Source organism: Megascapheus bottae, chromosome 6 (genome assembly GCF_031878675.1).
Source record: "Megascapheus bottae isolate mThoBot1 chromosome 6, mThoBot2.hap1, whole genome shotgun sequence".
Classification (NCBI taxonomy): Eukaryota; Metazoa; Chordata; class Mammalia; order Rodentia; family Geomyidae; genus Megascapheus; species Megascapheus bottae.
Window position 1 is genome coordinate 51160161 of NC_143514.1, and position 24285 is coordinate 51184445.

The window sequence follows — 24285 nt, forward strand, 5'->3', positions numbered from 1 at the left end:
ATGACTGAGAAAGAAAAACCCACTTGGGCAAATGCAAATTGAGGTTAGACTATGTGATATAGAAGGGAATCAATTGTTTATTCTCAAAGACAGTACAGAAGGGTACAAACAAACCCACAATTAACTCTTAGAACAAGGCAGGGTATACTAAAAATCGTATCAGAACAACTCAGAGGTGAGATAAGGTGAGATGCAGACTTTCTAGAAGGCTTCTTTAAAATTTTAAAATTCTTATTATAAAGGTGATGTACAAAGGGGTTACAAGTTATATAAGTCAGAGTACACTTCTTTTTTCCTTCCTTCCTTCCTTCTTTCCTTCCTCTTTCCTTTATTTCTTTTGTCTCTTTCTCCCCTCCCTCCCTCCCTTCCTTCCTTCTTTCCTTCCTTCCTTTCTTCCTTCTTTTCTTTTGCCAGTCCTGAGACTTGAACTCCACAGCTCCACTTCTAGCTTTTTCTGTTTCTGTGGCACTACGAATTGAGCTCAGGGCTTCATGTTTGCTAAGCAAGTACTCTACCACTAGGCCACATTGCCAACTGAGAGTACATTTCTTTTTGGACAATGTCATCCCTTCCCCCCCCTCCCAGTTTTTTTCCCCTCCCATTCCTAGATGGTTTCTTGAAGCAAGTGACATATAAACAGAGCTTTTATAGATGAGAATTTCAAGTAGTTGGTTGGTTATTCCAATTGAGGGTGGCAGTATGAGAAAGTATGTAGTCTGTTTAATATGGGAAAGAAATGAAATCTGAGAATAAATAAGATATATTTAAAACAGTCTTTGTCATTGAGGAACACTTAGTCTGGAATAGACAAGTATCATTAATTATTAGGGGGATGATGACTTTATAAGATAGAGAAGAAAGGTTAAAAAAGGAGAGTGTATACTCTGTAAAGGAGATGATAGGTCAGTTCAGAGAAAGAAGTTTGGGATAGAACTCAGGGTCTGCTGCACATCTTCTACCACTCAAATAGATACATTCCCAACCCTCTCCAGTGGTCTTTTACTGAACAATAAAAAGTAGGATCAGGCACCTTGCAAGGAAAGTATTACTTCCTCCTCCCAAGTAGCTTTTGGTTCTGAGAAGAAATGACTTTTTAAATTTCTTTCTTTTTTGTCAGTTGGCAGGCTTGAACTCTGGGCCTGGACATGGTCCCCAAGCTCTTCAGCTCAAGGCTCTTCCATTTGGGCCACAGGACTACTTGTGGCTTTCTGGAAGACAACTGGAGATGAGTCTCACCAGACTTTAGGCACTTTAGTGCCCGGGCTGGCTTTGAACCGTGATCCTCAGATCTCAGTCTCCTGGAGTAACTAGGATTACAGGCGTGAACCACCGCGCCTGGCTTCTTTCCCGGGATATCAAAGCAACAGAATGAACAGTGGTAAGAAACTTACTTTGACTCCGCTTCCTCATCTCTCGCAGCTTATTTGTTTCAGTTCCTTCCTTCACACAGTTCAGAAGTGAAGCTTCTAGTCCAAAGGGTGGCACACAGATAAAACTGTTACTCTCGAGTATTATTTCATTTAGTCCTCACAAACCACCTGGACCTTGGGCATAATAATTTCCTCCCTCCCTTCCTCCCCCCATAATTAGAAGCTGAAGGGCAGAACCACCTTAAAAGTACACACACACACACACACACACACACACACACACACACACACACACACACACACACACACACACATCTGCAGCCGATACCCGTCCGGTTTAACGATCCGTGCCGGGTTTTCCTCTGCAGGCCCTAGGACCAGGCTCCGGTCCGGAGGCTTTGGGTCCGGTGCCAGGGTTTAGGCCCCGCCCCGGCCTGCGGAGGCCGGCCGGCCGCGGAGCGAGCGGGCGGGCCCCCACGGGGCGGGGCGGGGCGGCGTGCCGAGGGAAGTTGTCGAAGTTGGGAGAGACGCCCGCCCGCCCTCCCGCCGGGCCTCGCCCACGGCCGCTCCCTCCGCCTCCTCCCCGCCCGCAGCTCGGGTCGCCCGTCCTTCCTTCCCCTCCCGTGCATGATGGAAACACCATGGCTGCGGCTGCCCCGCTCTCCCTGACACAGGTAACTCCGCCCGCCGGCCCGGCCCGGCCGGTGTCCCCCCCTCACCCCCGCCCCCGGGCCCAGCCTCACCGCCCTCGGCCTCCCTCACCCTCCGGGTCGCCGTGCCGGGGCCGGGCAGCCGGCGTGTCCGCGGGGGAGTGTGAGACTGCGGGCCCCCGCCGGAGATCCGCGGCCGCCCGGCCCCGCCACGCCCCGCGCCGCCCGCCGCCCGCCCGCCGCCCGCGGCCCCCGCCGGCTCCCGTCGCGCCCGCCCTCCCCGACCCGGGAAGTTTCTCCTTCCAGGCCCCGACGCCCGCCAGGTGCGCGCCTGTGGAGCCGCCGAGTCGCGCGAGGCTCGTCCGGAGGAGGGCGCGAGGGTCCCCGGCGGGGTGGTTTCCCTCGTGGGGCGCCGGGTGGGGGCGGGGGGCTCGGCAGCCTTTCCCCTCCCGGCCGACCTTCGGCCCGCGGGAGTCGGGTGGAAGCCCTCCCTCCCCCCGGGGTCCCCCGAGCCAGCAGCCTCCGTTCCGAGGAAGCCTCACCACGTAGGGTGAGACTTGAACCGTTTAATTCAGGGACCCAGACGCTTCCCGGTCGCTCGGGTTCACTTCGGGGTCAGGAAACCCCCGCCCCCCCCCGCCCCCCTCGATTCTGACTTTTCCAAACTCAGCCCTTAACTTCTTCCACCCAGGGAGGGGCTCTGGGCTAGTCGCTGTCCAAGCGGATCCCGGGGACGCATCAGCAGGTGCGGCCGTCTGGGCAAAGGCTTGGTGCTGGGAATGACCCGGAGAATCCTTGCCAAAAACTCGTCCTTTCCCTTTGCCCTTTTGCCTCCTTCAGAATCCAGTTCTTGTGCCTCCCAGAAAAGCCCTAAACGTTCCCACTGTGAGCCAGCTTCCTCTCTTAGCTGGAAAGCCTAGATGTGGGATGTGCATGATGTTCTAGGATGATGAGATGCCACACATCTGGCCAGTTCCTTGCAAGTCCCTCATTCCAGCCTCTGGGACTGAGCTTGTTCCCTGCACAGCTGATGGCCGTGTACCCCTTGATCCGGGCCCACTTCAGCCTTCCTGCCTTGTAGTGTCTCCCTCTCCCCTTGAATTAAAATACATTGGTTGGGCAGTTTTGGTCCTATTGGAATGGGGCATGCATTTGGGCATTGTTTTGGCATAAAGTGAAGAGTTATTTCCCCAGCAAGAGGCCTTTTCTTCGTGTATATGTACTTTTTCTATATGACTACACCAATGTACATGTCTGCATGCATTTCTCTCTTCTCCTCTCCCCCCCTCACATAACTAATTCAGTTTGCAGATATATATATACATATATATCTCCAATCCTAGGACTTGAACCCAGGGCCTGAGCATGGTCCTTGGGCTTTCTCAAAGCTAGAACTCTACCACTTGCACTACAGGACCACTTCTGGCTTTTTCTGTGTGTGTGGTACCAGGGAGTGGAACCCAAGGCTTCATGCATGCCAAGCACTCTCCCACTAGGTCAAACTCCTGGCCCCAGCTTGCAGAATTCTAAGTATCATAAGGGAAGTTTATTCTCAAATTTATTGGATGTTGATTATACTGTTTCTGCCATCAGATAACAGGGAATATAAGGGTTTAACATGGGATAGAAGGAGATTTCACACTGGTCATCATTCTGTTTGAAAGGGTTCTTCTGAAACTCAAATTTGACAAATGGAAACATTGACTTTTGGGTGTTCACTTTCTGTGAGTCTAGCTATAGTGACTGGCATTGAACAAGATCCCTGCTGGCAGGCTGCTGTTTCTGGCCCTGTTAGCCAATTCTGGCAGTTTTCCCCTCCTAAAGATTTTGTTCTCTTGAAGACTTCTGTAGAATTGCCTCTTAGTTGTGTGCCTACTTTTTTTTTTTTCTCCTTAGGTAATACTATGTTTTAAGTTTCTGTTTACTAATACTATGTTTTAAGTTTCTGTTTGCTTTCATTCATCTTTGGAGATTTGCTTCAGGCTCTGTCAGTTTTATGGTCACTTTAATTATGGTCACTTAAATATGTTCTTGAAGTTATATGTTTCAGTTATTAGCATGTATCCTGAGTAAATAGTGTATCAGTAAGGAAGTAGTATTGTTTGAGAGAAGATACTATATTAATTTGTTTTGAAAATTCAAATGAGTAAATTAAGAATGTTCTGACTTTAAGGAGCAAGAAGATTATAGTGTCACACCACAGGAAAAAAGAGCCTAATTGTTAATAATTCCCCATATACTTCCTTCTTTCAGAATATAAATTTGTGATTTTTAAATTTAGTTTTAATTTTTAGAAATTAATAATTTTAATTTCTTTTAACTTCTTGAGCCCAGTAAACTCAGATAACCGTTCAGCTTAGTTTTAAATCTGGTTTATTTACGTCGCTTTCTGTTTCTCCTCTCACCTTTTCAACACACCCACATACACATACACACATACTCTTAGAGTTAGGCCTACTTAAGTGACTCTTGAGATCAGGGACTTACCCTCCCCGCCCCCCCATCCTCAAGGGGTAGAGAGGGATGTAGGGCTTGGTAGAGGTGATCTAGTTATGTTGCCCTGGGAACCCATGGGCTCAAGTTAACCTCTTGCCTCTTCCTTGTACCTTATCACAGTGACCCCAGCAAGAGAAATCTTGTACTTGTTAGGTGTAAGGCACTATCCTACGATTGTCTTTAAATTTTTTGGCCTTTGTCAGTTAAACAAAACTGACACTTTAAAGGGAATATCTAAGAGATGTTTTAATTTATGCTATCTTCTCTACCTGCCAGTTAATTGTCTTAACTTCCCATCATGCAAATAAATGATTGAAATGATGATAGAATACTAGATTAATGAGGTACAAATTCCAATCCCAATTCCTCCCCTCCCCTTTTTTTTTTTTTTGCTAGTCATGGGGTTTGAACTTAGGGCCTGACCATTGTTCTTGGGCTTTCTCAAGGCTAGGGCTCTACCACTTGAGCCACAGCACCACTTTTTTTTTTTTTTTAAACTGTATGTGGTAATGAAGAATTAAACCTGAGTCTTCGTGCATTGCTTGGCAAATACTCTACCACTAGGCCAAACTCCCGGCCTCCCCCAATTCCAATTTTGTAATAGCTATGACATTGAGTCTCCAGTTCTGTTTTCTTAACTTTAAATTTACTCAATAAATATTTATTGGGCATTCATTATGTGATAAGAATTATTCACATATTATTCAGGATATACTAATGAGCAAATAATAACAATTTTTGGAGTTTGGGAACAAAGACATAGAACTTCTAATAGGGGAATTTGAATTAGCTAATTAGAAAACCTTTCCTGTCTAACATTCTATTTTATAGATCATATCCTATGTAAGTCTGTAAGTGTACAGACTTCTCAAGGTAAATTTAGTGCTGGATAACTTCAGTGTTTTTTAACTTCAGTTGAATTCATGAGATGTTCTATTTTTTTCTAGTTACAGTAAAATTTGAGTGATCCTGATACTTAATAGCAGCAGATTACTAAAAGGGCATTTATTACTTTCTTTTTAAACTTTTCTGATTGTGTTTCTTCCTATAATGTCCATATCCCTAATATTATTGTTGGCTTCTCTTTGCCTGTTACTGTTTGTCAGGAATTTTACTTAATCTATCAATCTATTTTACAAATAGAGGGAATAATTTACACAAGCTAGTAAATATAGACCTAAAATTTTAAACTTAAGATCTGTAGAACTAAAAAGCTGTTATACTTCCTGGTATAGTAGAAGCTTGGCATAATTTTTTTTTTTGCTTTTTAAAATGTAATTTCTTTTTTTATTTTAATTTTTTGGGCATGGTGATATTTAGAACGGTTACAGTTACATTCGCCAAGTAGTAGGTACATTACTTCTCCTCATACATTGATGCCCCTTCTGATGCATAGTATTTTTTAAAAGAGTTATTAATTGGAACTTACTAAAGAAATTCCAGTATATAATCAAAAAACAGTAAATAGTATAAAAATACTTTTTGTTTTTTGTTGGTCAAGGGGCTTGAACTCTGGGCCTGGGCACTGTCTCTGAGCTTTCAGCTCAAGGCTGCCGCCCTACCCCTTGACCTATAACACCACTTCTGGTTTTCTAGTGGTTATTTGGAGATGAGTCTCTTGGTCTTTAGTGTCTCGGCTGGCTTTGAACCGAGATCCTCAGATCTCAGCCTCCTGAGTAGTAGATCTCACTCCCCAGGAGTGAGCCACTGGGGCCCAGCTTGTAAAAATACTTTTTATTATTTGTTTGGTTGAGTCAGGGTTTCCTCATATAGCCCAAGGTGGCCACAGTTTCTAAATTCTCCCATCTCAGTCTCCTAAGTGCTGGGGTTAATGCTTTTTTTCAAAGTTGAAAGTTTAATGTAACTGCATTGCAGAAAACTTGGAAATCGGAGGAGAAAGTTTTCCCTAATTTATTTATATTATATTTATATTACCTTAGTGGTCTAACATTCATAGTTGCAGATGCACAGGGCTGAGCATTACTTTTATGTTTTCAGAACCAGAAAAGGGATATTTTAGTCAACATGATAGATACTTGAGTTCCTATTATGAGAAAAGCACATTAATGATATTTTTCTTTTTCTTGTTGCCTGTAATTATAATCCACTATATTCAGGAAATCTCTAACCAGCCTCAAAAATGGTTTGGAATGTTCAGTATTTGGGAGGGGTTGTCATAGTTAAAATTAATTAGGAACAGTTGGATTTGTCCAGTCATCTCCAAGGAATAATCTAAGAGTGCATTCCTTAGTTTTCATTCCATTTGCAGACCAAATGCTAATAACGAGACTATCATGTAGTAGAAAAAGATTGAACATCCTTAACAGTGAATCTCTTCTATCTCTAGTAGTCCTATTTTAAGGCCTCAATCTAGGCTTTTTTACATCCCTTTTAAAGATAATATATAACATTTTATATACTTCTTTGTGTGCATTTAGTTTAATAAGATTATAACTGAAAAACACAAGAAAATGGCTTGCTAGAGTCTGGATTTCTTGGAGAACTGGTAGAAAATAATGAACAGAAAAGCAGAGCAGAGTTCATTAGACAAACCTATATACTTGAAATTTCATTTTAAAGCACTTGAACTGATAAGCACTTGGACCTCATCAACAGTTTAATTTAATTCCATTAAAAATTAATTAGCATTTAATAGTCTGAGAAATACTGTAAATTAAATGCTATATTACAGTAAGGTTGACATAATTGTGTTTAAATAGATGATCTAATTTAGTTAAACATGTTTAGGAGAAAGATACCAAGAAAAAGAAAACACTACGAATTTTTAGGTGGGGATATAAAATGTCTTAAAAAATATTTTATTATCTTTAAGTAGTTGTACAAAAGAGTTGCTATGCAATGTTTGTCTTCCTGAGCCTTATTTACTTCATTTAACATAATTTTTCCAAGTTTTTCCACTTCTTGGCAAATGATGCAATATCACTCTTTCTAATGGATGAGTAAAATTCCATTGTGTATATATACTGTATTTTCTTGATCTGTTTGTTCATTAAGGGGCATCTGGGCTGATTCAATATCTTGGCTACAATGAACATAGTTGTGGCTTTACTGTATTGTATCCTAGTTTATCATCTTGGATAAATGCCCGAGTGTGGAATTAAGAATCAATCATCCAGTTAATAAATGGGCTAATAAGCTAAGTAGCGACTTCTCTGAAGTAAAAATGACCAACAAGCCAGGTGCAGTGTTTCATGCTTGCTAGCCTAGCCATTCAGGAGGCTAAGTGCTGCTGCTGAAGGGTTCAGAGCCAGCCCAGGCAGGAAAGTGCTTGAGACAAAGCCAATTAACTACCAAAAAGCTAGAAATGGAGCTGTGGTTCAAAGTGGTAGAGTGCTAGCCTTGAGTACATAATCTCAGGGACAGCACAAAGGCCCTGAGTTCAAGCCCCGGGACTGGGACACCCACAAAAAAATGGCTAGCGTGGGGGTGGGAGGAGGGAAATGGGGACCAAAACATGAGAAAGGGTATCAATGTTTGTGAAATAATGTACTTTCTATTTGTTGAGTATAATGTAACCCTTCTATTACAATAAAAATTATATGGAAAAAAAATGGCCAACACACACATAAAGAATTGGTCAACATCACTGGCCATAAAGAAAATACAAATGGCAACAACACAGATTCCTCTGCTCCCCAGTTAAAGTGATCATGACGAATACAAATGGTAATGGATGTTGGTATGAATGTGGGCAAAAAGGATCCTCATTCATTGTTGGTGGGAATGCAAACTTGTTCATCCACTTTGGAAAGCAGAATGGAGGTTCTTCAAAAAAAACTAAACAGAACTACCATAGGATTTTTTTTTTGCCAGTCCTAGGCCTTGAACTCCAGGCCTGGACACTGTCCTTGGACTTTCTTAAGGCTAGCACTTTACCACTTGTGCCGGCTTTTTTTTTTTTTTTTTGCCAGTCCTGGGCTTAAGCTCAGGGTTTGAGCACTGTCCTTGGACTTTCTCAGAGCTAGAGCTCTACCACTTGAGCCTCAGTACCACTTCTGGCTTTTTTCTGTGTATGTAGTACAGAGGACTCGAACTTGGGTCTTTGTGCATGCTAGGCAAGCACTCTACCACTAGGCCAAACTCCCAGCCTCGAGCCAGCTTTTTTTGTATATGTTGTACCTAGGAATTGAACCCAGCGCCTTGTGCATACTAAGCAAACGCTCTACCACTAGGCTATACTCATGGCCTACCCATAGGATTAAAAAAAAAATATATATATATATATATATACACATATATATATATATATGTATATATATCGTGGTAATAGTTTTTATTTACCTTGTCATAGTGTGCCCATATTTTTTTCTATAATCAAATGATTTAGCAGTTCTTGTTTTGATGTATATGTATTTTTTTGCGGGGAGGATTCTGGGATTTTTAACTCAGGGCCTTGCACTTGTTGGCGGGTACTCTGTCCTTCTGATTGAGCATTTGTTTTCTTTTTTCTCTTTTAGTGCCAGTAACTGGGCTTGAGCTCCAGCTCTGGGCCTTGTAGAGTTACAGTTTACTAACAGCTCAGGGCTTCCCCACCCCCCAGCACATACTACTGGCACTCTACTACTTGACCCATACCTCCAGTTCTGCATTTGCTGGTTAATTATGGATGGACTTTTGTTGCCCCAGCTGGCTTGGAATAGCCAGCCTCCAGGACTCAGTTACCTGAGTGGTTGGATTACAGGTGTGAGCCATTGTTACTGGTTAGCCATTGGCTCTAGCATTTAATATTATAATGTTTTGAAAGTTTACTCCTTCAAGTTGAAGTCAGTAACTATTAAAACTGTTCTAAGGGTTCATCTGCACGTGAGTTTTGTTTTTTGTGTGTGTGTTGGGACCAAACCATTCCTTGTTTTCTTGTATTTTTGTTTTTGAGACTGGGTTTCAAAATGTAGCTTGGGCTAGCCTGGAATTTCCTATGCAGTCCAGGCTGGCCCAAGCTTAAAGATTCTTCTGTGTCTGCCTCCAGAGTTCTGCAGTTACAGAGTGTACTACCACACCCAGTATATCTCATTTTAAATATTCTCTCATCTTTAGGTTCAGTCAAATTAGCCAAAGGAATGATAATAGTTTTTATAATTGGAAAATTCAGTTAGAGAATTAATTTATAATTTTGTATCCTTTATAATTTACAAAGTATTTTATGCTCGTTAATTATTGTTATCATGTAAAATTGGAGGGGACTAAGGCTTACAATTTGGAACTTCAGTTTTATAATCAGAAATAAGAAAGACAGCTTAAATCTACTTTTGGGACAAAAATTGTGAAAAACATTGCTATAGGCCCTCAGTCTCTTTCTCAGGCAGCTATTTTTGTCAGTTTCTTATGTGATTTTCTATGTTGTTTGTGTATGTATATGTTTGAGAAAGCTGCTTATTGTTTCACAATTCGTTCTTACTATTTTTTTTTTTTTTTGTGCCAGTCCTAGTGCTTAAACCCTGGGTCTGGTCACTGTCATTGAACTTCCCTTTGCTCAAGGCTAGCACTCTACCACTGAAGCCACAGAACCATTTCCTATAAAATTTTTTGATCACTGTCAGTATGACATATAAATGAGATTTTATTGTCATTTATTTATGGGTCAGGTTGAACTCATTTCCTTTAACTATTTGTATTTTCTGTTTTTTTGTTTTTGTTGTTTTTTAAGAGGGAGTGGAAATGTTTTGGGTCACAGGCAAAGGGGGGGTGTAGCCATAGGAATGGAGGAAGAAAGAATGAACAAATGTCATTGTATTCGATGTATATTATGTAAAAAATGAACTAAAAAATGAAATGTAATGATGGTAGGGATAGGATGGGGCAAAATGGGTGAGAAGGAAGGAAGGGGTGTCATTAATCAAGAAGCACTGTATTCTTAACCTGACTTAATGGATATAACCTCTTTGTACAACTACTTAATAATAATGAAAGGAAAAATGCCTATTTGGTACTTTTCTGTGACTTTCTGTCTGACTTTGTTCATCTTAATGGCTGACTTTTTTTTTTGCCAGTTCTGGGCTCAACTCAGGGCTTGAGCACTGTTCTTGGGCTTTCCTCAAGGCCAGTGCTCTGCTATTTGAGCCATAGCACCACTTCTGGCTTTTCTATGTATGTGGTATTGAGGAATCAAACCTGGGTCTTCGTGCATACTAGGCAAGCACTCTACCACTAGACCAAAGTCCCATCGCCTGACTTTTATTTTTATTTTATTTGTTTGTTATACGGGGTTTGAAATCAGGGCCTTATACTTGCCAGGGCAGGTGTTTTTCTACTTGAGCCATACTCCTGGCCCTTTATCAGTATTTTGGGAATAAGACCTACCTCCCCCACTCCCCTTCTCTTTTAACCCAGCCTGGCCTGGTCTGTGATTCTCCTATTTACGAATACCTGAGATGACAGGTATGTGTCACCACATGGTAACACATGGTTGAGATGGGTTCTCACTAATTTTTTTTTTTCCCAGCTGGTTTCGAACTGCAACACTCCTGATTTATGCCTCCTTAGTAGCTGGGATTACAAGTCTGAGTCACTTTCCCTGGCTTTCTTTGCAAAATTGTTTGCAAATATTTTTCTTTTAATTTTTTTGGCATTTGTAGTATGTATAAATATTTAAGTTTTACATGTTTAAAATTCATACTATTTTCTCTTAGAGTTTCTGCCAAATTTAGATTTAAAAAAAAAAATTGGCATTGCTGGGGATGGTACCCAAGGGCCTCCAGTGTGCTAAGCAAGCACTTTACCATTTATCTATACCCTTAACCCCCATTTTTTTTTTTTTATTCTTTTTGGTGGCTAAGTTTCACTATGCAGTCTAAGCTGATCTAAAACTAGGCTGGCCTTGAGTTCATGATCCTTCTGCCTCAGCCTCCCAAATGCTATATTATAGAAGTATATTACCATACCATCTAGATCTAGCTTTTTAAATTTCAGGAGCAGAGGCAGAATGATCTACCCATAGATATCCCTATTCTGTTTCTAAATAGCTGTATGGTCTTGGGCACATTACTTGATCTATGGGGCTCAGTTGTTCATGTGTGACAACTTAGGTATATTGATACTACAGAATGAGCTGATGAATGAAAACAAAAAAGGATAAATGTAGCTCTTAGCAAATATTTTCTCTAGCCCTTCCTGCGGTTTTCTAATTTGTTAGAAGTCTTCGGTTTCCTACCCTGTATCATTTACTATGCTTTTCTGTTACATAACAGCAAACTTTGAAAATTTTGTACAAAAGTAAGAAGGGAGGTAGAGGAAACTATTTTGTGATATTAAATAAGAATGCTTCCAGTATGAAAATTCAAAACAAATTTATTTTTGTGTGGTGCAAATACGTAAAGAAAAGCAAGCTTAATTTTCTTTTTAATCTGTGGATTTTACAGTAAGAATTTAATAGTACCAGTAGTTTCCCATTTGAAATTATCACATTGCTTTTTCATTGTTAAATTTACAGTAAAAATTCAGACTGTGGTCCAAAATGCTGGGACAAGAACATTATTTTTTTTAGGGTATGGGACAGAGCATGCTCTCAACCTTAGCACTGGTGACATTTTGGATCAAATAATTCTTCCTTCCTTCCTTTCTTTCTTCCTTTTTTTTTTTCTTTTTGGCCAGCCCTGGGGCTTGAACTCAGTGCCTCTGAGCACTGTCCTTGAGCTTTCTTAAGGGTAGTGCTCTCCTACTTGAGCCCTAGCACCACCACTTCTGGCTTTTTCTGTGTACATGGTACTAAGGAATCAAACTCAAGGCTTCATGCAGCTAGGCAACCACTCTACCACTAGGCCACGCTCCCAGCCCATTTTTATTTTTTGGACAAGGTTTTTACCTGGCCAAGCCCAGGCTGGCCTTGAACTTGTAATCCCCTTGGTTAACTTCCTGAGTGTTGAGATTCAGGTGTTCACCACTGTGTGACTAGTGTGCCTGAATAATTATCATAAGAGGCTGTTCAGTGTGGGCTGTGTTACAGCATTTTTATCCATGTGGAGCTGGTGACACCATTCTCAATTGTAGGTATAAAACCTAATCTCCATAGGCTGGGAGTTTGGCCTAGTGGTAGAGTGCTTGCCTAGCATGCATAAAGACTCAGGTTTGATTCCTCAGTACCACATACATAGAAAAGACAGAAGTGGTGCTATGGCTCAAGTGGTAGAGAGCTAGCCATGAGAAAGCCCAAGGACAATGTTCAGGCCCTGAAGTTCAAGCCCCTCAGAACTGGCAAAATAAAATATAAATTTGAGTGATTTTATTTTAGTTTGTGTGTGTGTCTGTGTGTCTGTGTCTATGTGTGTCTGTGTCAGTCTGTCTGTCTCTGTCTCATGGGGCTTGAACTCTGGGCCTGGGCGCTGTTCCCGAGCTCTTCAGCTCAAGGCTACCACCCTACCCCCAGAGTCACAGATCCACGCCTGTTTTCTAGTGGTTAATTGGAGATAAGTGCCCTGGCTGTCTTTGAATCACAATCCTCAGATCTCAGCCTTCTCAGTAGGTAAGGTGACAGGCAAGAGCCACTGAGCCGGCTTTTAGTTTATGTTTTTAAATTCTTTTTTTTTTTTTTTTTGCCAGTCATGGGCTTGAGCTCAGGGCCTGAGCACTGTCCTTGGACTTTCTCAGGGTTAGAGCTCTACCACTTGAGCCTCAGCACCATTTCCGGCTTTTTTTTCTATGTATGTGGTACTGAGGAATCGAACCCGAGTCTTCATGCATGCTAGGCAAGCACTTTAACCACTAGGCCAAACTCCCGGCCCTATGTTTTTAAATTCTTGAAGACAACAGCAATAATTAGCTTAGGAGCAGTCATGTCAAATGTACTATTTGAAGTACTTAAGTTAATTTAATTGGATTACCAAGGCTGTATTTATAGTTTGTCGAAATTCACTTGTCATTAGAATTTAACATAAAAAGCTGAGTGCTGGTGACTCATGCTTGGAATCCTAGCTACACAGAAGGCTGAGACTGAGGATTGTGGTTCAAAGCCAGCCTGGGCAGGCAAGTCCCTGAGACTCTTACTTCCAATTAACCACTAAAAAGCCAGAACTAGAGCTGTGTTTCTAAGCGTTAGAATGCTAGCCTTCAGCAAAAAAAATTGTTAGGAACAGTGCCCAGGCCCTGAGTTCAGACTTCAATATTGTCATGAAAGGAAGAGACAGAGAAATTGTTATTAAAAAGTAGTGGGTTTTCAGGGTTGGGAGTTTGGCCTAGTGGTAGAGTGCTTGCCTAACATGCATGAAGATCCAGGTTCGATTCCTCAGTACCACATATATAGAAAAGCCGGAAGTGGTGCTGTGACTCAAGTGGTAAAGCACTAGCTTTGAGGAAAGGTCAGGGACAGTGCTCAGGCCCTGAGTTCAAGCCCAGGACTGGCCAAAAAAAATTATATATATATAGTTGGTTTGCTGGGAGCCAGTATCTCATGCCTGTAATTCTAGCTACTCAGGAGGCAATGAACTGAGGATCCTGGTTCAAAACCAGCTGGGGCAGTAAACTCCTTGAGACTGTTATATCCAATTAACCACTGGAAAACTGGAAGTGGTGCTGTGGCTCAAGTCTTGAGCTGAAGAGCTCAGGGACAGTACAGTGTCCAGACCTAGAGTTCAAGCCCCACAACTGACAAAAACAAAGTAGTTGGTTTGAAGAAGAGAAAACTATTTCAGTTGTATACAGTTCTCATCTTTCTCAGTAGTCTGAGCTGCTTTTGGTCTGTTCTCTATTTCCTCTCCCCCCTCCACTTTCTACCTCCTGGCATGCTTTTATACATGGTCTTGTAAGAACTGGGGGTGGATTCTGGACCATCTGGCACTTAAGAACAGTTCAGAATGTAATTCTGTTGACTCTACATTGAGCTATACTTGAAATGTCCTGGTTTGTCTCTGTTTGGCAAGCTTTCCTCACTTTCATATCCTCACAGCTTTTTATGACTAATTTCTTTCTCAGCACATAGGTTTTGGTGTTGTTGGCATTCATAGAAGTCTAAGGTGGACAGAAGTTCCTAACCACTTTAAATATCAAGTCTCTAGGAATACATTTCCCGTCTTTATTTTCTTTGTGTTTCTAGAGTAAGCATTTTTCACTCAAAGGAAAATGAAAGAATACAGAAATGCATAGCCACCATGGTTCTTTGGAGAACCAAGGAATTCCCCTTTGCATTCCTTTTTTTTTTTTTTTTTTCCAGTCCTGGGCTTCAGCTCAGGGCTTGAGCACTGTCCTTGGACTTTCTCAAGGCTAGAGCTCTACCACTTGAGCCTCAGCACCACTTCCAGCTTTTTTCTATGTATGTGGTACCGAGGAATCGAACCTGGGTCTTCGTGCATGCAAAGCAAGCCCTCTACCACTAGGCCATATGCCCCCAACACCTTAAGGTTAAAAATGAATAAATATGCGTTGATCTCATAAGAAGGTGTCTGATCCCTTTCTTTTTCTTTCTTTTTTTTTTTTTTGGCCAGTCCTGGGCTTGGGCTCAGGGCTTGGGCACTGTCCTTGGGTTTTTCTCAAGGCTATAGCACCACTTCTGGCTTTTTTCCTGTGTATGTGGTACTGAAGAATCAAACCTGGGTCTTTGTGCATTCTAGGCCAGCACTCTACCACTAGGCCAAACTCTTGGACTGTGTCTAGCCCTTTTATCACTGGGACTTCTGAAATTCCCAGACAGCTTTTGGAGTCTAGCAATCATGTGGGCACCTTTAAAACAAAAGATAGTAGGAACAAAAATAGTGGGACTGGGGTTTTCTTTTTTCCCCCTTCCTCTTCCCTCCCTCCCTCTTCCCCTCCCTCCCTTCATTCCTTCCTCCCTTCTCTCTCCTCTTCTCCCCTCTCCTTCCCTCTGTCTCTGTCTCTCTCCCTCCTCTCTCTGTGTCTGTGTCTGTGTCTGTGTCTCTCTCTCTCTCTCTCTCTCTCTCTCTCTCTCTCTCTCTCTCTCTCTCTCTCTCTCTCTCGTGTGTGTATACTGATATTAGGGCTTGAACTCAGGGCCTTGGTACTGTCACTGAGCTTTTTTCTCAAGGCTAATGCTCTACCACTTGAGCCATAGCTCTGCTTCTCTTTCTCTTTCACCATTTTCTTATAATAAGAGATCTAATTGTGCTAGGAGCAGTGGCTCATGCCTATAGTCAGCTAGTCAGAAGCTGAGATCTGGGCACTAAAGTCCTTGAGTCTCTTATCTCCAGTTAACCATCAGAAAACTGGAAGTGGTGCTCTGGCTCAAGGTGTAGGGCAGTAGCCTTGAGCTGAAGAGTTCAGGGACATTGCCCAGGCCCAGAGTTCAAGTCCCATGACTGACCATAAAAAAAAAAGAGAGCGAAAGAGAGAGAGAGATCTAATGGTAGAATGGTGTAACAATTTAGATTCATCTTTGGGCCATTTTTCTTGGTCCTCCAGCAGATTTTTGGTCCAAGCTATATATATTACAGTTTTCAAATTATGGGGATCAGAGCTTTCCCTGTGCTTAAAATTGAAGCAGAGGACTGGATTTCCTCCATGTTATCTGAGGAAAAGAAATAAGGGAGGGAGGGGGTAGCCATTATGCCTCTGAAGGAGGAGCTACTCTAGGAGAAGGGTGGAATCTCTATTTCTAGCCAGGGTCTGGAGGTCTGAGGGTTTAACTTTGGGGCTCCCCTTCATCCCCCAGTGGCTATGTTCCATTAAAGAAGGCCCCTCTGGTGAGTACCTCAGCAGCCCCTCTAGTGTCAAGGAGATCATTTTGTTATTCCCAGCACAGGAATACCCTATTTCATTGCCCCGCAGAGGTCTCTGCCTACAGCCGCTTGGACATGCCTCAATCCTTCCCCTGGCTCTGACATGTCCATGAAGGCAAAAATGGTCCATCCCCAAAGCAAGACTTAGTAGGGAGAATTGTTAGTAAAGAGAGTTTAAACAAACTTTATAGATTAGCATTAGGTGGAACAAATCCAATAAGTCAGAATTGAGAATCAGCTTATAATCAATGATGCCATTTAGAGTTACAATTTACTATGTTTTTAGGTCCAGGACCATAACTGAATTACTTGGAAGATGGAAAAAAAGGAATGGATACTACAAAATGCTTGGCACAGGACTTCTTACCCCCTTTCTCCTTGTTAATCCCAGCCTCTGTGGTCCTCTCTCAGATGCCAGTCTGGGAGAAAAGACAGAAAAAGATTTCATCATGGCTAACAGATTTAAAGCCAAAAAAGTTCAAACTAAATGTTTTCCATACTTGGAGATTCAATTCCTGGGGTGGATGAGGGCTTCCCTCCACTTCCCAGTTTCCACACAACAAAACAAAAGGTACTTGAGGAAAAATTTCGGTGTGTCTCGAAAAAGAAGAGTCATACTATGAAAGTTTTAGGAAGGATTTATTATTATTATTATTTTTTTACAACAAAGTAGGACAAAGTGGAAAATAGAGAAACATTTCCTCTTCCTCATATAAGAAGAGGAAATGGGAGTTAAAACTCCCATTTCATTGATTTTTGAAAGAGCAAAATTAAAAAGATCTTGAGTGGCTTATTTGAAGGAAGAGAATCTATTCCATTATTCCTTTCACTTCCCAAACTGTATGTTTGCCTATACAAAGTTTTTCTGAATTGCCTTCTTCCATGTCCTAGTCTTCACCCTAGTCTTGTCTTGGGAAGTTGCACAGAGTGGTTCAGAGAAGTTTCATTAGCTTTTATCCCATTGTCCTGATCATAACATTTTATTGAACTGTAGTACAATAGCAAACCCAGGGAAATTGACAATACATTCCACAGACCTTATTCAAATTTGACATATAGACTAAGTTCTGTGGTGCCAAGGTTTGATGTTTCCTTCAAAACTCATGTTGAAATCTAATTGCTACTAGTTTGACAGGTTCGCTATTGGGAGGTAGAACCTTTTAGACCTAATTAAGACTATGAGACTCTGCCCTCATGAATGAGTTAATACTGTTGTATCCAAAGTGGGTTAGGTGTATTAGAAGGGCTACTTACATGAGCTCTTGCCACACGACGCCATGTTATAAGAGCTAAAAAAGTTTTTACCAGCTGCTGTCTCATTGATGTTAGACTGCCAAAAGCCTTCTAGAATTGTGAAAAATTTTTTCATAAACTACCCAGACCATGCTGTTCTATAATAGCAACAGAAACAAACTACAACATATACATACAAAACACTAGAAAAAGTGTTTTGGATTTTGAATTATTATAGATTTTGAAATATTTCATATGCATAATGATTTTTAGGAATAGGAATCAAGTCTATACACAAAATTAGGCTTTATGCATAATCTAAAGGTAATTTTCTGCAATTTTTTTTTCTAGTCCTGGGCTTGAGCTCAGGGCCTAAGCACTGTCCTTGGACTTTTTCAAGGATAGAGCTCTACCACTTGAGCCTCAGTACCACTTCTGGCTTTTTTCTATTTATGTGGTACTGAGGAATTGAATCTGGGTCTTTGTGCATGCTAGGCAAGCATTCTACCTACCACTGGGCAGAACTCCTGGTCCCCAGTATATATTTTTTTTTGGCAGTCCTGGGCCTTGAACTCGGGGTCTGAGCACTGTCCTTGGGCTTTCTCAAGGCTAGAGCTCTACCACTTGAGTCTCAGCACCACTTCTGTTTTTTTTTTTTTTCTATGTATTTGGTACCAAGGAATTGAGCCTGCGTCTTCATGCATGCTAGACAAACACTCTACCACTAGGCCAAACTCCTGGCCCCCTGGCCCCAAATATTTTTAATGTGCCAGAATTTTGACTTTGACTAATTAAATGAGGTCAGATATAGATTTTTTTTGGGGGGGTTGTGAGTATTTTGGATTTCAGGTTTTTGGGTTAAGGATACTCAACCTGTATGATTTTTATCACGTGGATTCATGTTATCACAACTACAGAATAAAGCTGAAAAACTGCTCTGTTACCAAGATCCTTATACTAGTTTCCTTCTCCATTTTATTAATGTACTCAGTTTTTTTTTATAATTTTTTATTGTAATTAATAAAAGGGTTACATGATATTTGCCAGATAGAAGGTGTATTAATTCACATACATTGATACCCTTTCACATGTTGTACTCAGTTGTTTTTTTTTTTTTTTCTTTTTTTTTTTTTTTTTTTTTTTGCCAGTCCTGGGCTTGAGCTCAGGGCCTGAGCACTGTCCTTGGACTTTCTCAAGGCTAGAGCTCTACCACTTGAGCCTCAGCACCACTTCCGGCTTTTTCTATGTATGTGGTACCGAGGAATCGAACCCGGGTCTTCATGCATGCTAGGCAAGCACTTTAACCACTAGGCCAAACTCCCGGCCCTGTACTCAGTTTTTATATTATATGATATGAGTTAACTGAAAAAATATTGACAGTATGTTTTAGGAGGGCTATCATTTTGACTTTTTCCCATAGTTCATTTTTTTTCTGACTGTTTATATAGGACTAAACCATTTAAAATTCAAGTTGATGTGTATACTGTAGAATCTTAAGATTCCCAAAGTCATGAAATCCAACATCTCCCCCTCATATAACCCTCCTAAATATGACATTAAAGCAATTTTCCACATTAATAACATGTGAATTTCTCTAGTAAGAGATTCTTTTTTGTTACCTGATATATTTTGTTGTTAAATTTCCTTAGATGTTAACTTTTGTTAGATTACAGTACACTAAGAAACAACTTAAAATATTAGTAGTTTACAATAAGAAAATCTTATTTATTTCTCACACTATAGGTTCCGTAGGAATTAGTTATAACTTTGCTCTGCAGTTTTTATGGATCCAGACTAGAGGATCAATCTCTATTTGTAGTATACTATTCTTTAGAGAGAAAGAATAAAAGCTGGCCAAAATACACAATGATTCTTAAAGATTTTTACTTACAATTGGAACTTTTTCATAGTTATATGAAAAATCTCAACACTGGTGGCCTACAGCAACGCTTGTAAATTACATTCTTTTTCTGTATATATAGTAATATATACCAATTTATACTTTAGAAGGAATTTTTCTTATGCTTTTGAGTTTTTAACTTTATTACAATTGGTATTTAATTGTTTGTAATTTGCAACACAATTTTTGTATATGGGTCAGATTTTTGCATTTTTATAGTCTTGTTCCCTAAATGAAAATAGCTTTATTGTTTTGCCAGAGTACTAAAAGACTGCAAACATCATTTATAATTCCCTTATCCAGAGATAATCAGTGGTTAACTTTCTTTTATTTTTTTTCTCCATTCTGTTATTTAAGTGGTCATATTTATCGTTAAGCAACAACCACCACAAAAGCCAATTTTAGTGAGACTTCATAAACATTCCTTGGTCTTGCTTGAAAAGTAACTTGGCAATTTGGATGGCTTTTTCCATTCTCACTTAGCTGTATCACATTAGTCTAGTAATTAGTACAGGGTGTACTTTAGTAAACTAATACCTTCTCATGAGTGTTTATGCAGTAACCAATGAATTTACAATATGATGATTTGGGTACTCTTTGGAATTGAAGATTTCTTACCATGATGAATTTTTTTCTCGAAACTAAAATTGCAACCAAAATACACTGTGCATTATCCAGGGAATATTTTATTTATTTTCTCTGGCAGAATATTTATACCCTTGTCTGATAAGTAGATGACTGTATATAATTTTTTATTCAAGCAGAAATATTTTTGAGGAAAGAGAAAAAACATGTTGTAAACATTTAAAACATGTGCGTGTTTGTGTGTTGGTGGTGTGTGCGCACACCACTTCTGGGGCTTGAATGCAGGGCCTAGTCTCTGTTCCTGAGCTTTTTTGCTTAAGGCTAGCATTCTACCATTTGAGCCACAGCTTCACTTCTGGCATTTTGATAGTTAGAGATAAAAGTATCACATACTTTGCTGCCCAGGTTGGCTTCAGAGTGAGATCCTCAGATCACACCCTCTTGAATAGCTTGGACTATAAGCATGAGTCACTAGTGCCTCACTTTTTGGAATTCTTTTATATAAGGGGTACACTAAACCTATATTCTACTTTATTTTAATGTATATTAGAATAATTATTATAGTTTTTTTGTATAACTGGGATTTGAACTCAGAGCCCTGAAGCTTTTGCTAGCTAGTCACCCTGCAATTTACACCATGTTTCCAGCTTTGTTTACTCTGATTATTGTTGAGATAGGATCTCATTTTCCCCCCACGCAGCCCAAATTATGTTTCTCCTATTTATACTTCCTGCCATAGCTGGGATGACAGACATAATCACCACAGTCACTTTTTTTTCTCTTGTAGTGGAGATTTTTCACCTTTTTACAATCCTTCCATTTGACCTTTCCACATAGCTGGGATGAATTGGTACATGGGAGAAATCGCCATACCTAGCTATTGATTAAGATGGTTGTCTGGGCTTGCCTCAAACAATGATTCTCCTAATCTTTGCTTCAGAGTAGTAGTAGAGATTACAGGCATGAGCCTCTACCACTTGATTTATAATCCGACTGTTGCTAACATGAATGAGATGTTGGGACAACAGATTACAAATCAAGACTTTGCTGGTGTTGCAAGGACATAGGAAAAGTAGCAAGGGACTTGGAAAGATTAGAATTTAGATCCAGAATACTACTTAAAGCCTGAACAAGTAAACTCTCTATGACTAGATACATTAATTAAGGTTTTCTGGAGAAATAGAAACAATAGGTTGTTTGTGTGCATATATACACACGTTACAGTCTCTCAAATCTTTATGTGTATGTATATGTGTGTATAATGTGGATATTTCTTTCTTTGTTTTTATTTATTTATTTTTTGTGGGTCATGGAGCTTGAGGTTGGGTGCTGTCCCTGAGCTCTTCAGCTCAAGGCTACTGCCCTACCCTTGAACCAAACCCTGCTTCCTGTTTTCTAGAGGTTAATTGGAGATAAGAGTCAGAGTCACTAGTCCTTTTGTGCCCCCAGATCCTTTTGTGCCTGGGCTGGCTTTGAACCTTGATCCTAAGATCTCAGCCTCCTGAGTAGCTAGGATTACAGGTGTGAGCCACCACTCCCAGCAATGTGTGTGTATTTCTAACCGTGCCTTCTATCATCCACTCAATAAACATTGTTAAATTTATTTAACAAATCTTTCTTCAAACTAACCTTTCCTTTCCCTGTCGATGTTTATACCTTTAATTGCAATATTTAAAATTATTTCCTACGTAGTTCCTTATGTTATACTTCTTCTGTATAAATATAAACAATTACCTCATAATAAGAGCTGATAGCAAGGTCATAACTCTTAGATTTGTCCCCTTTTTTTAATCCTCATTTTCTTTAACCATTATAGGAGGGACCCTTCATAAATTATCTCCTGCAAAACAGTACTATCAGCACTTGTTCAGAAGTTTTGTTTGTTTTAGATAAAGTGTTGCAATGTAGCTCGACTGGCCTTGAGATCAGTTCTCCTGCTTGGCCTCCTGCATACTGGGAATAGAGGCATGGGCTTGCTTACAAGGCTAGGTATATAATTCCATAGTAGAGCACCCACCTGCCATGCACGGGGCCCTATGTCTGGGCTTCTTGTTAGAGATAGATGAGTTTTATGGTAATTGCATGCCTTGAACGTGCTGTTGTTTCTGTAGAAATACTCTCTGTATCACTCCATATTTATTTAATTATTTAATTTTCCATTTATTTGCAATGCTGGGGGTACACTGGGAGCCCCTACTACTTTAGTTGGTAATTTTTCTGAAGAGGTTTTTGAATTGAAATTATAGCTATCTGGGGCACTTGAGTAGGGGATAAGTGCCTGGTATATTAATTCTTTTAATTGGTTTTAACAAAAGCATTTCATTCTTAATTTGTTGTATGTTCAATTTCTGGGTAGAATTTTACATGAGTTAAAATTCTAATAATTTTAAGATTTTTTTTTTGTTTTTTGTCTTCTGATTCATTGTAATCCATGTGACTTTCTTTTCCCTCTTGTTCTCCAAAGAAGGAACAAAACTGCCTTTTAAAAATAAGATATTGGCTGGGAGTTTGGCCTAGTGGTAGAGTGCTTGCCTAGCATGCACAGACCTGGGTTTGATTCGTGGGTACCACATCCATAGAAAAAAAGCCAATTCCTGGGTACCACATCCATAGAAAGAAAAGCTAGGTGGGTGTGGTGGCTCACTCCTGTAATCCTAGCTACTCAGGGGGCTGAGATCTGAGCAGAGAATCAAGGTTCAAAGCCAGCCTGGGCACAAAAGGACCACTCTTCAATTAACCTCTAGAAAACGGAAAGTGTAGCTTGGCTCAAGGGTAGGATGGTAGCCTTGAACTAAAGAGCTCAGTCAGGGACAACACCCAGGCCTAGTGGAACACCCAGGCCTAGTGGTAGGGCAGGTAGCCTCGAGCTGAAGAGCTCAGGAACAGCGCTTAGGCCAAGTTTAAACCCCATGACCCACAAAAAAGAAAAAAAAAAAGGTAGAAGTGGTGCTGTGGCTCAAGTGGGTGAGGTCTAGCCTTAAGAAAGCCTAAGGACAGTGCCCAGGACCTGAGTTCAAGCCCCAGGATTGGAAAAAAAAAGTTAAAAATAAAAGATGTTTTATCCTGTTCATCTTTGTTTCTGAAATGTCTTTTGACTGAAATGTTATTAGTATTATTGAAAAGAATATAATTATAATTATTTATTGCAGTTATCAAGTGGGAATCCTATATATGAAAAGTACTACAGACAGGTAAGATTTCATTGTTTTCCTAGATTAAACATAAAATAGATTGTCAATTATTGATTATATACATGTAGATGTATATAATTTGATGTATCCTTAACTTCTTGTGTTTTTATCTCTAACTTTGTACTTAGTACTGTGTTTTTGGTTTATTTGTTTTTTGAGAATAGTTTCTTTGTGTACTCTGGCAGGCCTTGAGCTGGAGCTTACAGTCCTCCTGGGACTGTAGTACTGGGATTACAGACATGCACCAAAGAAAAGAAAATTAAGATAATTCAGTTATCTTAAATATCTGTTAAAAAATCTATACAAAGAAATAAAAATGTAGGTTAAGTTACTACTTGAGCACCAGCCTTGAGCAAAAAAGTCAAATGAGAGCTTGATTCCTGAGCCAGGCCTCAGTACACACACACACACACACACACACACACACACACACCCCTCTACCTGTACAACATTAGACATATTTATTCAGCTATAAATATCCTAATTAGATTATAAACCAAAAATAACTTTTGTGTTATTTTTAAAACTTACTAAAGTCTAATTTTTTGCAAATTGAAAGCTATGGCTTTCATATAAATCAAAATGCACATAGAGGCTGAGAGTATAGTTTTGTGGTAGAAAATAAGCCTCTGGGTTACATTCACAGCACCGTTAAAACTAACAAACCCCAGGTGCTGGTGGCTCCCGCCTGTAATCCTGACTACCCAGGAGGCTGAGACCTGAGGATCCTGTTTCAAAGCCAGCTTGGGCACAAAAAGTTCATGAGACTCTTATCTCCATTTAACGACCAGAATACCAGAAGTGGTGCTGTGGCTCAAGTGGTAGAGTGCTAGCCTTGAGCTGAAGAACTCTGGGATAGCGCCCAGGCCCAGTATTCATTCCTTGCAACTGACAAAATACAAAAAAAACAAACCCCCCAAAACTAATGAAGCATGTTAAGGATTTTAATTTATTAATTATTGGGCAAACTAGTCAAATGTAAGAATGAGAATATGATGGGGCCTGGAGTGTAGCCTAGTGGTAGAGTGCCTATCTAGCATGCACAAAGTCCTGGCTTTGATTCCTCAGTACCACATACACAGAAGTGACTCAAGTGGTAAAGCACTGTCCTTGAGAAAGCCCAAGGACCGTGCCCGGGCCCTGAGTTCAAGCTCCAGGTCTGGCAAAAAAAAAAGGAGAAAG

At 40.5% G+C, this 24285-nt stretch overlaps 1 protein-coding gene across 1 annotated transcript in view; it reads left to right on the top strand.

Annotated features, from left to right (window-relative positions):
* Positions 1-1909: 1909 nt before the first annotated feature.
* The window catches only part of Eps15 (epidermal growth factor receptor pathway substrate 15), a 96620-nt gene continuing 74244 nt past the window's right edge, over positions 1910-24285 (top strand). Inside the window, exons 1-2 of the mRNA XM_090334862.1 lie at positions 1910-2044; positions 23062-23103. Of these exons, the coding sequence (XP_090190988.1) occupies positions 2012-2044; positions 23062-23103 (75 nt within the window). The 5' untranslated portion in view covers positions 1910-2011. The remainder of the gene's footprint in view (positions 2045-23061; positions 23104-24285) is intronic.